Source organism: Diuraphis noxia, unplaced genomic scaffold, assembly GCF_037042655.1.
Source record: "Diuraphis noxia isolate RWA-SAM2 unplaced genomic scaffold, SU_Dnox_SAM2 contig0004, whole genome shotgun sequence".
NCBI lineage: Eukaryota > Metazoa > Arthropoda > Insecta > Hemiptera > Aphididae > Diuraphis > Diuraphis noxia.
This window is the reverse complement of record NW_028301714.1, coordinates 13,942,328-13,961,226: the sequence shown is the minus strand read 5'-3', so window position 1 is coordinate 13,961,226 and position 18,899 is coordinate 13,942,328. Positions and strand designations below refer to the sequence as shown.

The 18,899-nt window shown below is 28.3% G+C and overlaps 1 protein-coding gene across 1 annotated transcript; it reads right to left on the bottom strand.

The window, feature by feature from the left end:
* Nucleotides 1–1,781: 1,781 nt before the first annotated feature.
* On the bottom strand, nt 1,782–18,800 carry LOC107173620 (ATP-binding cassette sub-family G member 8). Its single transcript, XM_089227780.1, has 15 exons — nt 18,554–18,800; nt 8,295–8,474; nt 7,890–8,229; nt 7,631–7,821; nt 7,393–7,549; nt 5,952–6,060; nt 5,570–5,805; nt 5,265–5,478; nt 4,852–5,043; nt 4,550–4,733; nt 4,332–4,472; nt 4,114–4,264; nt 3,918–4,041; nt 3,448–3,734; nt 1,782–3,371 (listed from the first exon to the last, which is right to left on the bottom strand). The coding sequence occupies exons 2-15, from the start codon at nt 8,465–8,467 to the stop codon at nt 3,132–3,134; spliced, it is 2,739 nt and encodes a 912-aa protein (XP_089083906.1). The 5' UTR covers nt 8,468–8,474; nt 18,554–18,800; the 3' UTR covers nt 1,782–3,131.
* Nucleotides 18,801–18,899: the final 99 nt, after the last annotated feature.

Genomic DNA, 18,899 nt, shown 5'->3' with positions numbered 1-18,899 from the left:
CAATAAGCAAATAAGATAAAAACAGAATAAAGTAGCATGAAGGACAAAATAATATTGACTATTGTTGACAATTTTTTTAGGGCCACTTCAATTTAAAACCCCTGGTAGTAAACCAACATTTTCAACTAAACTTCAAATACTTATAACCATAGGGCGCGTGAATGCCACATGCATTATTTTTTAAGTTTTTTACTTTTTTGAATGACAACATGGAGTTTTAATTTCATATTCAAAAACAGAATATTTTTCTAAGTATTTTGAGTCATAAAAATTGAATTTAGGATGAGTGTTTTATGAGTTATAAGTATTTACAGTTTAGATTGGCAAAGTGGAGTGGTACGAGGTTACCACACAAAATGTTTGTCCACTACTCCGCTTGTCTAAACTTTAAATACTTATAACTCATAAAACATTCGTCCTAAATTCAATTTTTATGAATCAAAATACTTAGAAAAATTTTCTGCTTTGAAATATGAAATTAAAACTCTATGTTGTCATTCAAAGAAGTAAAAAACTTAAAAAAAATTAAGGATAAAAAATATTTAAAAATATAATTTTTTAATAAAAACGTTGGTTTTTTAACAACTTGAAACTATGTAAAATAATATTTTCAAAAACATTAATAATTTTTGAAATAATAAAAGAATCACCTGGTATAGTTTACTAAAAAATGATATATATGTAGTAAGTATTATAACCATAAAGATCATCAATCATTATATAATGTGACAATGGACACAATTTTAGATTTCAATGGTAGCAGCTAGGTACCTATAATTAAGTACCTACTATAATTGTAAATTGTAATGGACTATTGTAAAATATTGTGATTATTATAATTATTATTGTTTCAAATAGACAATTATCTGAATAATTATCAATCGAAATTAAAATATACATCTATTCATCAATAATTTGGGTATTTTTTTGATTCATACAATCAATACGTAAGAATAACTTAAACTTGTTAAAATAAATAATTTTTCATTGAACTAAAAAATAATATTAATCAGAAGGTTTGAAGTTTAGTCTATACCTAATTTATTGGTATATACTATATATGCCTATAGGTATATATATTATTAATCTCTATTATCGATATATTTGATTTTAAGTATAATAATTATTCCTTATTCATTATTTTGTCTATAAATATTATAACATGTTGACTAGTGACTAGTGAGTATACCTATTGGCTAGTTATTATTGGCTATCCAATATTTTTTTAAGAATGTTTCTAGAGTTGTATTGATAGTATTTGTTTGATGTAGGAGTAACTTTAGGGTTTTCATATTACGCAAAATAGAGCCCTTATAATACTCTTGTAATGTCCATGATGATTCTTTACAACAAATTGACTTCTGGTAGGTAACTGATAACTAGTAACTTTAATATAACTACAAATAATTTTTAAAGTTAGAAATTTGTTGATCATTTTATCTGGCCTATTTCTATATCATGAACTTCGTTGTATATCAAGAGACTTGAACCTAAGACAAAATTGACAATGGTTGAAAAACAGAAGAAATTGAGTCATAGAAAATCTCACAAATATAATATAATATAATATAATAGGAATGAGATAATCAGATAAATGGATGAATGTAATTGTTTAAATTACAGAACTAATTTAAGCTCCTAAGTTGTATATTAAGGTTATTTAATTAATTATACTATTTAAAAACACTTATAACATTTTGGAAAAATTAGGACACATTGAGAAAGGACTTTCCACCACTTGTTTATTGTATACTTGTAAAAAAATAATTTAATTGAAAATATCTTTTTAAAATTTTTAAAATATATTCGTTGTTGTATTTGTTACACAATTTTACAATAAATAATAATAATTATAATTATTTTTAATTTAATATTCTAGCGTAAGTTTGGTGATTCATTAAACAGTTAAAATCCATACACCCATTACCTTGAAAATTATTTGGTAATGTTTTTTTAAAACAAAAGGTCTTGTAACATATATTTTTATTCTAATTTCAATTTTTAAATTTTTTGAATGACAGTATACATTTATTTTTATTCGTGCTACAGCTTCAACTGCTAAGGCCATTAGCTTGTTACAAAATTAGTATTTAGTATACATTTTTAATTTGGTATTCTGAAGCATATATTTATTTGTAAATTTTTTTGTATAGTAATCCAATTTTAGGTGATTAGTATATTTTCTATAGTACTTAAGGTTTATAGGTATATATAGGCACATCAAAACATTAAATAGGTAATAATAACTTATAACTAATTAACAACTCAAAAATTCAATTTATATACTATATCAAAATTCTCAAAAAGTAAAATATCCAACTTAGGAATAAAAAGTAAAAAATATGCTTATGTCATGTCTCTTGTTTCAAAACAGTTCAAAAGTCAAAAAAGAAAACGATTAAAAGTTTATTTTTTTTTTCAAAAATATTTGAAAAACATTAATAGTATTCAAGATGAGTTTTTACTGTTAAAAGAATCAACAACTATAGCTATAAATATTACATATAATTTTATAGTGAGCAATTTTAAATTATATACTTATTAATTAAACATAATTAATATACTAATTACTAGTGGGTAGTTAATACAAAAATACAATCGTTTATACACAAATACATTATTTGTATTTAAAATTACATAGATTTACTAATAGTTTATATGTTGATTCTGTTCATAAAATCAAAGAAAATTGAGCGATTGTCGATTTATATGAATCATAATAATTCTATAATTAATAGGGTTTGACCTAGGTAATTTACTAAATACCTAGGTATATTATATATTATATTATAAACATATTCTACATACAGTAAATAATTTAGCTATTCGTTGTACATTATTATTTGAACTAATGCTTGACTTGACACAAGAATAATCTAGATATATAGCCACATAGGTATATATAATGACTACTTGTTTTCCGTATAACATTCATATCACATACGTTTATGAATTTTATAAAATATTTAAATACTTACATATTTTAACAATGACTAAAAATATATTATAGATATTAACAAAACTATAGTAAAAAAATACCTCGTACTTTCAAACTAGCTTAGCTTTTCGATTAATGTCTAACTTTTTGTAAATAAACATAAATGATAAACATATTATAATAACATCTTCAGTTATCTTTGTGGACGAGAAACTTTGTGAAACCTGTTACAAAACCTACTTATACTTATGAAGACAATTATAACGATTAAAGCGAAAAATCCCCATACATAGAGGCCAGCCGATAAAGAGTCTTTATTCGTGAATAACACGTATGGCTCCACCGCCGGTGTCAATAGGCCATGGTGAATTAGGGCTGCAGTACCATTCGGGATAGGACATGGTAATTGCACTATTATGTCTTGATGTTGGATCTAAAATATACCACGTATAAAAATTATAGAACCGATGATAAATGATTGGATAAAATTTAACTCGTTATATTTTTACCTGTTTGTTACGACACACAAGGGTAGACGCAAGTGAAGATAGCATATCATGACTATGGTCTTTTCTTAGTAATGGCAGCATAAAATACCTAGTCGGTGACAAAGTCGAAAGAAATCGAACACCGGGTATTTTCTTAAGATCGGCAAAATTGAGTGGTATACCACTAACTACGCCGGACACAAGAACAGTGATGGTTGTCAGCACCGATGAACTGAGACGGTCGGGCATCAGGTACCCTATCGCTGTTGCCATTAACTGCAAAGAACTCATATGAATCGCAACATTCACTGTAAAATATAAAATTTAGTGAACTAAGTATTTTTAAATCGCACATGATTATGATTGATTGTCAATCAACAGTAAAATTAAATAAAGTCTAGAAAGTAGAAATGTTTTATTATACCGTTTTTATAGGTATATGTACCTAAACGTTTCTAATCTATCTAGACAGTGTATTTATTTATACTCACATAGGTATGTAAAAAATGGTTCCGAGTTGTGTAAATTATTATCATGGTAAAGAGCAGTCATGGCATATGCCGGCACAGAATATACTATCCAGATTAAAGCAGAGGGAGGGATACTGCATAAAATCTAATAAAATTGTATTTATTATGATTACATTGATTCTATTGTTGTTAAATATTACGAATAAATTGTACTCACTGACGTTACGATGTACACAAATCGACTGTATAAATTATCAGCAATATCACTTTCTATAGAATCACGATCATTTCCATGTGTATCATTTAATGCAATGTGAAGAATGAGCGGTAGTGCTCCGACTATCATAATGCTGTAATAGAACCCCATTCTGAAAAACAATTAATAAAATAAAATATGATTTTGTACTGGTTTCAAAGATTAACAATATTTAATACCTATCACCAAATGAAAGTTGAGGATCTGTAGCTGGAATGTCCGAAAATATTGTACCAACAATTATAGACAATATACCTGCAATGAAAAATCTAGAAATCCATCGTAAACTACTCCTGGGCTGCGAATACGCCATGTGACGTCTAAACAATAAAAAAATATAATATCGTGTTAGTTATTTATATATGAGTAATAACAGTATAATTATTATGTATCGTACAATATTATGGCAACAATTTGTATTGGTACAATGGCAGTTCGCGGTTTTCCTGGCAAAGGTTTTGGTGGTCCAGGGTCTGGTAAAGGTTCAACTCTTCTTCTAAATAAATCCGCAAGCTGTTCTACCCTTTGACTCGACTCTAACATGGCCTCTGCCGATAAATCATCGAGCGTGACCAAGTCAACTAAATATATATATGTATATTAATGTTTAATCAAAAAATTATGAATTTCACAGTTTACTTAACTATTAAATGATTTATAATGCGTTAATTAATTACTTGATATTTATTTATGACTTACGATAATAATCTGAAGGATTTTTGAAAGCTGGGCACGGATAATCAGCCGATGAAAAATATGGCAACATATTTCTGCGCCTACCAGAATACATTAAATGGCCAACAGATATTAATGCAACTCTTGAAACCATAGTAAATATTTCATAAGTAGGTGGCTGCAGAGTCACCATTACGATACGAGGTTTCACGCCAGCTAAAATAATTAAAATTTTTATTGATTTAACTTATTATAATTTTATAAATATGAATATAATAATAAGTTATTGGTCATAATATGTAGTTACATTAAATACAGTTATTACAAAAAATCGAGTATAAGAGACCAACTCATCACCACTGAGGAAAATATCTCATTGTTAAAATTTGAGTACTGATAGTAAAAATAATTTATATGTAAGTTATATAATTACTTACTTGGGGCACCAGCTGCCCATTGTCTAAGAAATTCGACAAGAAAGAACGTGTCGAATATATCCATTGTCACTGTTGGCCTATCAAGCATTATAATTTCTGCATCAGACATTAAATGGCATGCTACGCTTAATCTTTGAGCTTCGGAGGCAGTTAGTTCAGAAACATTAGTATTTAAAACTTGTCCTAGACCCAACTCTTCAATAAGTACTCCCATCTAAAATGTAAATTAAGCTTTGTTACAAAAACGCATCTGTAAAATGTTTATTAGTATGAATAATGAATATTATATGATAATATTTACGAACTTGATCGTTTTGAGATACTTTTGGTATGGCACGAATTGGAGCTTTCCGTAAATGAGAATAAAACGCTAAAGTCTGTGCTACACTTAAATTAGGAGCTAATTTAGCTTCAGCGGGAATATAAGCAATATGTTTAGAAAATGAAGAAATAGAAATATTTTGGCCATTAAGCAATATATGCTGTACTTGACATGGGTGACGATTTGCAAGGCTACTTAAAAGAGCTTCCCCTTCTCGTTCTAAAAAAAAAAAAAAAAATACAAATCATAATTATACTAAAAATCTTACCAATGAGATGTATATTATAGATTAATCTAAATAAATAAAAAATGTGTACATTTTTAAAATAAATTAATAAAAATATCAGTGAAATGCGTTTATGTACCAGACGTCATCATAAAGGCCATTACTTCACCAGCTTGAACTTCAAACGAAATACCCTGAATTTTTGGTCTTTTCCCATCTGAACTTCCAGGCACTTCTAGTCCCCTTACCTAAAATTAAAATTACATAATAGTATCATTACTTTTTATAAAATGTACCTTTACAGAATATACAGGGTGTCCCACAGAGATCTGACATTTTGACAAATGAAATAACCTTTGTTCTAATCAATATTTAAAAAAAATGTCTTTTAAATATAATTCATAGACACTTGCGCTACATTTTTAGAATACATTTTTTATTTTTTAATACTGAAAATAAAAAACTTAAAAATTGATAAAATTTTTTTCGAAATATTCAATATAGTCAATTTGTAAATCTGATTTTTAGAAAAATGTATATGGTAAAAACACTTATTAAGTCAAATGGCTGATTTTTTTCATTTTTTTTAAATATCAATATTTTCGTTAAGTAAATTACGATCTAGTTTATATTAGAAACCTTGTAATTTCAAATAATAATAAAGTTTTTTAAAAATATTTTATAAGAACATTTTTAAATAAGTGCATGTTGAAATCTAATTATTTTTTTTATTTTATTTTTTTTAATAATATGTGATGTATAAACTATAAATTATTGGTTATAATTTACCTAACGAAAATATTGATATTTAAAAAAATCGTAAAAAATCAGCTATTTGATTTAAATAAGTGTTTTTACCATATAAATTTTTCTAAAAATCAGATTTACAAATTGGTTATATTGAATATTTCGAAAAAAAATTTTATCAATTTTTAAGTTTTTTATTTTCAGTATTAAAAAATAAAAAATGTATTCTAAAAAATGTAGTGCAAGTGTCTATGGATTATATTTAAAAGAAGTTTAAAAAAAATATTGATTAGAACAAAAGTTATTTCATTTGTCAGAATGTCAGATCTCTTTGGGACACCCTGTACACTGTTTAAAAACATATTTTATTCATTTTATCTTCAAGTTTCAGATTATTTTAGGCAAAATAATATTTCCGTATCATCAAATATATATATATATATATATATAGTATATGATTTAATATGTTTATTAAATATTTAAAAATTATATATAGTTAACAGTTCACTAGAGTATATAACATGGAAGTGAAATATCATTCAAAATAATTACTTTATTAAACCATTGGCCGTATACAGACAGTTACTTGCATTTAAAATAACAGTAAAAATAGTAAAATATTTACTTTGTGCCTTCGAAATAATCAAATATTACGTTAAAATCAATTACTAAAGTGTTGAGTAATGATTATTAAACAGGCATATAATTAATTTATCAGTATCATTGAACACATATAATTAAACATTTTTGTTTTTGTTATATTTATTTTATACGTATGTACCAAAAATATAATTTTTAAATAAATTCTAGTATTCTCAAAAATCATTATTTACCTGAAGATATGGATAGACAATGGCAGGTTGTCCGTAAATATCTGACCGATTCGGACTTAAATTGCTCATCATACTAATACTTCTATCTCTAGGCGTAGTAGCTGTTGTACCAACAACAGCTATGGAAGCCGGCCGACCACTTGTTAAATGGTGAGAACTGTTATAGAAATAATGAAAAATAAAGTATATTTTAGTTACTTGATGTAAACCAGTTTAAGTCATATAATCGAAGTATAACCTATAATGATGTGCTGGATTAGTGTAATGATGGTGATGATGATTAACTTCGGATAGTGCTCGCAAGTCATGTACGCTTCTCCGCTGCATCGTTGGAAGCTCTTGTCGAATAGGATATCCATGAGGTGCCAGTAAATTAGCTTCACTTATACTTTTACCTCGGCGACCCGGATGATGTCTTTGTAAAGTAGGCTGAACATTTTTTTTTACAAGCCATAATTAATAATCGTTTTCTGATTTGAAAAATAAATTATTCCTACCCCGCCGTGGTAAATTGCGTGATTGCAAAAATCCGGATCACTTCTAGTTCTCGTATAGGGTCTTTGGCTACGTATAGCTGCTCCATCCTCACTCGAGTCATAACCACTGGATCCATCCCTGCGACTATTGGGCGGAAATACTCTGGGTAAGCCAAATTTGAGGTACGTGTACATATTCGAACTCAGTGGCGATTTGTGTACATCGTATTTTGGACCGTATCGTGGATGGCTGAGTATGGATTGCACAGTAGATTCACGCAACTGAAAGTTACCATATGGTAGGGGGGACTTCTCACTCGACCCAAGAGCAGAGTCCGTGAAATCAGAATTTAAATTTTGCCTAAAAAAATATTCATATATATATACAATATAATGATTATAAAATGTATTTAAAGAGACATTTACCTGTAAATACTCCAAGCGTGAAGATCTTCAGATGCTGGTGGTCCCATTGACGTGACCGCATGATGGCTTAAATGAGGGTCTGTACCAGCTACAGAATATCGTCGTTCACCCATTTCCCACGCTTGGCCTCCTCCGCCAACTCCACCACTACTAAACCTTCTCGGGCCCGGCATGTTGGTTCTGGAAAATTAAAACAATTTATGAAATTGAAATAAAAACAGAGTTCAATAGCTTATGAGACAACTAAGCATTATGATTCCCAAATAATGCAATAATATAATATAAGTATATTACTAATCGGCCAACGTATAAACATATATCGCGCACCCTTGACCACTCTATTCTGCCTGAAACAGTGTTCATTTTATAGCGTATTAATTATATAGACACATATACTTGACACAAATGATTAAAAGACCGATTCGAACTACACCGGATATGGTGATTGCTAAACATTTGTTATCATCAACGATAATAACGGAGGAAAAATCTGTATTTGAGATTGCATAAAAAGCCTAATGTTTCGTAAGCAAAATTACGATTAATTTGCTATTATAATACTTGTCGGGTCATGATCAACTTTCTATATTATCTATTATTTAAACCGCGTATATTGCGCGGTGGCACACAAAAATACAGAATGACCGGATGACGGTAGTCACTGCGGTTTCATAGATATATATAAATAAAAAATATGCGACACAAAGTCTATTTCATAAAAGGTAACGCTCAGCGTTATCAAAATTGAATTGAAATCTCATTACGGATTATTAAATTTTAATCTTCAGACGTTGAGGGGTACGCATTACACGTTGTAAAATACTAAGATCCATTAGCCATATCCGTACAACAATAAAGCTCGCAGACTCGCAGTGGACGATGACTGCGGTGGATTGAATTATTATTGTATACGTGTGTGTATTGTGTTTATTGCAAACGAAGCGCCCACGTAAGCTAGCAATAATAAAAGATTCGGCCGTCGAACCCGAAAATTACGTCTGGATCATTATATACACACAGCCTGACCCAGCTCCGCGATATGTATACACCACGAGAGTAAATTACAAAGTATAAATAGGTACATCAATTTTCTCATTTCGGTACGGGTGATGCTGCCAAACGACAGATGCTACACAGCGAACAGGAGTAGAACACTGTCGGCCGGCAACAGGAAATCGTATTATCAAAACATCGTGTGTAATACGCGCGCGGAATCTCGTACGCCGCGAGGAAAGTGGCCGATCTCTGCCGCCGCCGCCGCTCGTCTGTCCCAGTTATTATTATTATTATCATAATTATTTTATACGTAGATGGACGTACGGAAAATGCCGTCGACGGCTATAATGACGACGATGACGATGATGATAATAATGCGAGCAAAATAACTGGTCGGGCGGTCGGCACGCGCGACATCCGACGACTATAATAGTGCTGCAGTCCTACTAGCCTAGAACCGGCGCAAGACGATCGAAACCCGTTTATTTTATACACACAAATCGTATAGTAAATATTTTATTTAATGTGTACAATATTATGTAGGTACGATACATGTTATCCGTCGATGCAATTATTAATTTGTTTTTCTTCTATATCCCCTCCCCCAGTCTGTGTGTACACGAACAATTTAACATCGTTCATTAACACAATAACGACGACGACGACAACCAACTAATATCAGACAGCCGTGATGATGAACTATATAGCATATACGCTCGAAGACCGTGACGGGACCTATAGACCACCTGGCAATAATATCATGAATTATGTTAAAATAATAACAACGAAAATAATAATAGTAGTATGCTCTGCAGTCATGGTATGCGGTCGCTGTCGTACATAGACATGATGACTGGCGAGCGGTATAGACTTTGTTTCCGATCTCGACTGGATGACGGTGGTCGGTACATGCGCATCCGAACGGAACGCAATATAATATAGTATCTATGTTTGCTAGTAAATATAGGTGTATAATATTAGACAGGTTCGGTGTTTGGTCCATAATCACATACGGAAATATTCTACGAAGATGAGTTCGCGCGCGTTCAAAATTTGTCGAAAAAATTTTCCGTTATACCCGGCCATTTTACCAGCGTGTACAATGGTGTCTCACGTAAATATAATAATACATAAAAATACGTCTTTTTAAACTTTACATACCTACACACTTCTTATGATCATTTTACTCACGTACCAAAACAAAACACTCATTGAACAAAACAATCAATTACTATGATGAGTGATGACAATTGAAAAGTTAAACGTCACAAATGACAAATAACAATTTAATTCGGGAGTGACATCATTGTACACTATTTCTACGATCTATGATCTAACAATATTATGCCATACTTTTTTCTTAAAATAAAAACCATCTTCTACTAATTAAAAATCAATGCATTTTTATCGAATCACAAAGATGAAGTTAGTAATGAATAATGATTATATAGTAACTTACTTTTACTTATATAAATGCCACGAAGCATGCTGCAGATTGTAAATGTTCAATAAAAAGGATTATTTTTTTTAAGGTTCTAAATATATTAAAATGTTTACATTTAACATACCTACCCAATTTAACAGTTTTGTATTTATTATTTCATTAAAGTTCATTGACCAAACATTCATGAATGTCATCTTTTAAGAATGTATTTGAACTCAAAACATGTATGCCATCATTCGGTTAATCGTCCATTAACCACACAAACCGGTCTTTCTAGTGGTATTATAATTTATCAATAAAATACTCAGTTTATCCAAAAAAAATTCCCGACATTATTATATATTCAACTTCGTCGAAAATAATTTTCTTTTTATGATAATTACTTTCTCTTAGGCTTCAAGCTTGGACGAGTGTCAGATTACCATAAATCCTATTGCTAAAATACTCTAAATATTTCCCTAAGTTATACTTAGGTACGACCGATTGTTGTTTTGAAAGCGATAAATGTTATCTTTCTGCCTACTTAGGTTTGGTTATGTAGTGTATAATATTTTACACGATTCTATTGTTCATTATTATAACATCGTGATGTCATTATACTCATTTTTTTTTCTAAATTATATCGTTTGTGCAAACGAAAGTATAATATACCACAATTGAAGTTTTTCTATCATTCTTACACATCTAGAAATTACTTAATCATAAAACTATTTCATTACATTTTTATATGAAGTCAGAAGTATCTATACCATAAAGTATATAATATAACGTTGTATATTATAATTTTTCTTAAAAATAGTACTTGTGTCTATTGACCTATTGTGTCTAATACCCTAACATTGTGATTTCTTAAATTTAAATTAAATTAAATTATTTAATGACTGTATTACTGTAATAATTTAGTGTAGGTACATGTGTACTATTCAACACCTAAAACTACAGAATATATTAATCTACTTTTCAAATTTAGTGGGTACAATTATAAAAATCACAAACGAAAACACGTATATATACTTAGCTCATTTTAAATCAGCTATACATATTATATTTATAGAAGAGTTAGATTATTTTCAATTATTTATAATCGCAGATACTGTTATTGCTATTGCAGATCAATAATTATCAATGGACAGGTGAAAGAGAGAATAAACGGAAAAATAAGTAATTTCTTTGTATCTAAATCATCTAAATGCATTATTTATACATACCAAACCAGAAACCTAAATTACTTTTTTTTTTCTTTTTCTTCTTCTTCTTTTGCAATATTTGTATTTGTAAACCTAATTTCTCCACAACTATTTTACTTTTTAATAATAAAAAATTGAGATTGAAATATTGTGATCTGATAAAGTTATAAATTCTTTTTTAGATATTTTATTTCAAATAATAGCTGTATGCCTGTATAGTTTATTCAGTAACAATATTGGAACCCTACAATATTATAATGAGTCATACTGTCATATAAATTATTAACTTTATACTTAGCAACATTCTTGGAGTATTTTTGTACAGTAGTTTTTTAAATTGTGTTTTTATTCACTATAGTAATGAATGTTGCTAATGATGGATTAAAAATCCATTTAAAAGAGTTTAATTAATATGTATATTTATTGGTGATTATAAAAAAAACACTGCTTAATATAAAATGTAATTACTAGTTAGTTTAAGTAAAAAATGTTTTATGTTTATATATTACGCCTATAATAGCCATTAAGTGTAATGATTATTATAGAAAAATGGTAATCAAACTTCATAAAGCCAGGTATTATTTTTAGATATATAATTGAAAATTACATACATGTAGATCAATGTATTTATTGATTTTATAATCTACCTGCAATATAAGTTTTTTATTTTCATCCATTATTGTTTTTATTTCCTATACACGCATATTTTGTTTTATAACAGCAACCAATAAAAAAATAACTTATTTTACTGATTTCCATTTTGATATTTAATTTGTTCACGATCATTCGGTGTTGAATTTTCACGTGGCAAGAAAACAATCATAGAGAACCTATAATGATAATATTGATTTATGATTATAGACTATAGTGATTGATTACCTATATACTAACAACTAACAAATAACTAAAGTCTAGACACATATTAACATATTAAGTGTATTCATCCATATTAAAATGTACAATAGTTTAGTTAAGTTACTATGAACAAGATTATACATATAATTAATATAGGCAGTAATAATATGTGAGTAAGTGTATGTGCAATGATGAGTAAAATAGATTGTAATATTTAATATTTTAATGTTTATAATAATAGGTATAAATATGCATTATTAGGATTGTGAATTATACAAGTATAGGTAATCATTAAATGTTGGCTACCGATATGATGGGATGTTCTATAATATATATTATATATATATGTATAAACTAGTTAAGTTGAGGGGTATGAATTTGTTTATAGAGACAGTTTGATAGGTACTTTAAAAAAAATTACTAAGTATTAAAAATAATTAATAAGTGAACTCAGTTGAAATTAGACTAAATATAAGTAAAAATAGGTATATATTTCAGTTTTAGGTTAATGAGATGACAACTCGAGTATAATATTAAGTATTTTTGAATACTTATAGTGACTAATATTATGTCATAGCTGTCTCCGATGTCTACAAATGGTGATATTATCTGGGCACTGACCTGCAATATACATTGTTAATATAACATTATTTTAATGATTGAAATTATATCAACCATCAAGAATACTTAACAAATAACAACTGTTATTTAATTTTATCATATTATAATACGTCCTGTGTGACTGGGCGAGTACCCATACTAAATTTAATAATTTTTAGTTTACAACATAAATTGACCAACTGTATTTAACAATTGTAATAAATTAGAAATGTATGTAATTTATGTTATACTAACTCAAAAAGTCAAAACCACATTCAAAGTAAATTTTAAAATTTACTTTGCAGCATACTAGGTATCGAAATTAAAAATACTATTAAACTATTTTTTTATTTAAAACAAATTATGTCCATGTTATTAGGTAGGTATATTTTGGCACATTACCGTCCATTTTCTAGTGCTGGCTCAATTTTACTAATTTCTGATATATTAAAACAATTTTCAATTTAATGACGTTTACAGTCTATACAGCACGGTATAATATTTATCATTACCTAAATAAGTATATATATATATATATATATATAATATATTTATATATTATATATTATATATACAAATCAAAAGTGAACAGCAATAATTTTACTGAATTAAAATTAAATTGTTTAGATTTTTGTATCCAAAACTCCTACAATGTAAAAACTTAGTGATGAGTGATAACATAGTTGTGTGGATTACTATTGTAATACAAGTTGTTCGATTTAAATCTATTGTAAATTTGTAGTCGATTTAATACCTTGTGGTAAAAAAATATCTGAATAATGTCTAGATATTTTATTTATAACAGTTCTCATCCATAGGTAATAGGTACGTAATAATAGCGTTTGATTTGTATTTTTAAAACTATTGAGAGGTTATCGACCTTTATTGCGTAAATAATATAACACAATTAATTTCATTGTTATTTTTTTATTTAGTGTTCCACAAATAACTAATTTGAAACATAAATAAACAGTAGGGAAACAATAATCTTGAATAATATTTATAATTATAATATATTTATATGTATACGGTACCTATGTCTTAAAGGTTTCAAACAACGTTTGTAATGTACTTTGTCAAAACCATTACCTATAATATAGAACCGTTAAAAATGTTTATTTCACCTATATATATATGTACATTTTATTTCTCTATTCCATGGACCACTTTGGTCTATATTAATACTATATATATATGAACTATGAACACATTTGATTGACTATATTTCAACTGTCTGCTGCAGTAGGTTAGGTAAAGGTATATAGGTATAAACATATTATATTTATTTATATATATACACGCAATATACACACAAAAGTACCGTTCTCGCATAGCTATTATATATGATTGTACGTTGATAATAGTGCGCCCTATACTATGATATATCTCCCACTCAGATAGTCAGATGTCCTGGAATTTTTCGTGCTAGGAATGGGTACTATATAATTTCGTTCCCAAACCAAACAATTGGTGTTTTTTCTTCCCGTTAATAGCATTCAGTGGCTATTTTCGAGGCTAATTAGAACGATCCTGGGAACAAGATCTGTTTCGTTGTATATAATATAATAATATATACCTATATGATATACGATGTACATATATCTGCACCACGGGAATACATGCCAATGCTCTCTTCCAAGCGATTGTTCACGCTATGGAAATATCTCGCCAAGACGACGGTTAAAAGAAAGAAGACAAAAACTAAAATCAAATGACAAACGATGGAATGATCTTTTTTATATCCGTGTCAAGGACAGACCAAAAAAAAAAAAATATATAAACTTGTAGAATCGATTATCATCACAAAATTGACGTCTTTGACCGTGGAATTGATGACATTCTTGGACACAGATCGTTCAATGACCTGTTATAAAATAGATCTATAACCTTAATTAATGTTCATTTGTAAACTAGAAAATCGATTAGTCTTATAATTCAATTGATACATTAATATAATAGCCGAGTACAGGTTGGATAATAGATAGATATATGAAAATAAAATAATTAAAGATATTCAATTTTGTAAATCGAAAAGCATATTAACCACGGTTTTATATGTATAATATTATCATTAAATGTTACATACGACATACACACAATGTATGTATAATAATAGTTAGTATAATATTTGTATAACAATTTACGCATTCTCGCTTCAATAATGTTCAAAACTTCAAAAGTAATATTATTTTAACTTAAAATAAAAAGATACATTATTGTTAAAAGTTAAAACTTGTAATAGTAGGTATACCTAGTAAGAAATTAGTAAAAAACCCTCATGAAAATAATAATTTACAAGCCATAACGAGCAGAAATAAATTTAAAAATATGAAACTTACGATTTTGTTTCAGCTATAAATTTTAATGTTCATTTACAGCGGGTGTTATGTAGTATTTATTATCAAATGATATATATTTTTTAAATATCCATTATATAATTTATAAATTAAATAGAAATGATTTGGTTTATATCTATTTTTCTTCGCAATGTATGACTTTCATTTACTATTATTGTTATTTTTGTATAGTTTCACTGTTCAAATTTTGAAATCCAGTATTCAAAGCTTCATTGCATTTAATAATCATTTAAAACTTTTAAACATTTTGAAGTTACTACGAAATAAATGTTTTTCACTTAAATTAAAATAATTGTTACATATACTCAATTGCGAATAGTGCACATTTCAATCTCCCACTTTTTATTCCTATGTTTTTTTCACTTGCAAAATTTTGTGCTCATTCAAGCATTTCTGAATAACGCTAAATATTTATTTTAAAAAACCAACTGTAAACTTTTAGATTGCCGAATAGGTTTGAAGAGTAGTTTATAAACTGTATTTTTTTTTATAAATTCATACATATTCAATGATTGATATGAACCTATTTATATAGAAGTCTTTATCATACCATTAATGCCTGAAGTATATATATGTAATATTACATTTACCAAAATAAATAAAATCAGTTTATAAATTCGGGTTTCATAATAATAGCTACGTGCTATTATTTCTATAAGTATAATACCTAAGTACCGTATACTTGTATTTCAATACTAAGGAAACGTTCATGATGAAAAATGTATAACGTGAAGGAATAATGTAATATAATTAAGTATTATAGGCCATAATAATAATATAATATTAGAATTTAGAATAAGGTTGTTATTTTACTTTTTATTATGTTTGATAAATCTTTATTTCTCTCTACATCTAACTTAATTTGATGTTATAATTGATTGTAATTTGTAATGCGAATTACTAAATAAATTAGATCATGGTCAGATTTTGTAAAAACTAATTATAAAATGAATTAGTAAAATCAGTAAAACTGCATAGAAAAAAGATTGCAGTTATTTATAATATATTCGGTGGAAGTAAATATTGTATATATTTAATATGAAATGTCAAGTGTGACATTTAAAATAGGTACATGACAATATACGTAAGCATATTATACTAAACACGTAAAAACAAAATATATACAACAAATAGTTACAAGATTTACATAAACATAGAAAGTTGTGTAGCTATAAATTATAACTTAAAGCTAATGAATACATAACAATTACAAATGCACACACACATATAAATATATTATATATAAATACTAATGATTTAATTTGTAGTATGAATGATAAATCAACTGATGTTTATTAATATTTATATTATGATATAAAATCGTGAAATAATTTACTTAAATATTTGTGTAAATTATCTTATTTTTTTAAGATACGATTTCTATTTATTATTTATTCAAATATTATCAATAAAAAAATGACTAGTATTTAATCTTAACATTATTCCTGAAGCCTGCAGTCATTTAATTTTAACCATTTTAAAATGTAAATGGTTCACGGGTCCACCGTGTATAAACCAAAATATATAATTGTTTCTAATACATAAGTGATAAATATGTTGACTTTTATGGCAATATTGTGGTATAGTGGAGTATTATACGAGGGGTTAAGGGGGATACTTCTAACCAGAAATTTTTTAGCAAGGTGATTTTGTTTGAATTGCTATATTTTGGTCTGTTCAGGTCACCCAATTCCTTAATTTAAATCTCTTCTACCACTAAAAATATTTTCGCTTGATTACGATAATGTAAAGGTAATTCAAATGTGAAATTATACAATATATAGGATATTTTATGATCACCAATCCTTTCAGCCGAATTTATAAATATGATAACACTCAGGCAGAATATTTGTGGGGGCATTAATGAAGGACAATGTTATTAAAATATATAGATAATAATATATTTATTATTGTTAACCTAACCTCGCCTGATACAACTATATAGATACATTTATTACTTTTGGACGAGTGAAAAAACAACACTTTTCTCAGATTTGTGACTACATATTCATGCTAAACGAAACATCAAAGGTTTTTTTGTTTTAAAACATAATATAATATATTGAATATTTGTAATATTTTTAAACGTTACGTTATTGTTTAAGAGAAAAATTGCGGAAATGCGGAGACATCAACTAGACATCAGCTCTCAAAATCTCGTCCTAAAGTGGGTCCGGTTTTTTCATAACCTACCCAATAATTGTGTATTTTATAAATGACCAGTGAAAAATAAACATAAAACATACGGCAATAATAGATCCAAGATTCAGCTGTAAACGCTAGCTCCATGTGACGCCAAAACGTACTATCTATGTGTAAATGTGTAAAAGACTAACAGGTATTATAATATATTACCAAATACCCATTATCGTGCCCCTTGCCAAGTTTAGAGGTCAACGCGTTGCATTCCTTCGGGACTGGTCACCGTTTTTTTGTAATTTTGCTACCCACATAATATTATTATTGTATCACAGATTTGCCATAGGAACGCAACCGCGCCCCGTTGTCATATTATAGAAAAAAAAACCATAAATAAACATTCACCGAACTATTGTTTGTGTCGAATGGAGGGACGCCCCTGCGACTTGACCAACCCGTTGCAATACCTATATTAAACAATGAAAACGACAACGATGTTGTCCGAAGACACGTATCTACCCACTATTTTAAACCTACATGATTATTCGATCAAAATGTTCACAATATTTTTTCAAATAATATTTCGCTCTCAAAAACGACATACCCGTAATAATTAGTTGCATAAAAAAAAGCAATGGGTAGATCATTCACTAACTATACATAAATACACAATAGACTTACTGCACAACGTATTATCAGCTATCTGTCCATAATCGAACGGTTCCTGAACTACGATGGTGGCTTCTGCACAGGTTATCATGCAGCACTTAAGTATTGAAGAATTTAAGTTACTCACGCCATTATCGAGATCGATGTAAAAAAATTGCCACTTTTTGAATACCCGACTTAGAGCATATTTGGAGGGAATATTGCGCACAGACGACGGATAGATACCTAAGCGGCGATAGATACGGACTGCCGCGGTGTGTGAAATCGTCCGAGACACCTGCACACAAGTTACCTGAGAGGGCGGCGAGCAGGTACGATCCAAGGCAGCCAACTAAACCGGTCTTTAACCTCTAGAATT

Bases quoted from the DNA above. Each gene is read 5' to 3' on its own strand.
- LOC107173620 (XM_089227780.1), bottom strand. From the start codon at position 8,467: ATGCCGGGCCCGAGAAGGTTTAGTAGTGGTGGAGTTGGCGGAGGAGGC. The intron at 4,734-4,851 runs GTAAGTCATAAA...ATATATATTTAG, and splicing joins AAATCCTTCAGATTATTATC to TTGACTTGGTCACGCTCGAT. The intron at 4,473-4,549 runs GTACGATACATA...TTTATTGTTTAG, and splicing joins CAAATTGTTGCCATAATATT to ACGTCACATGGCGTATTCGC.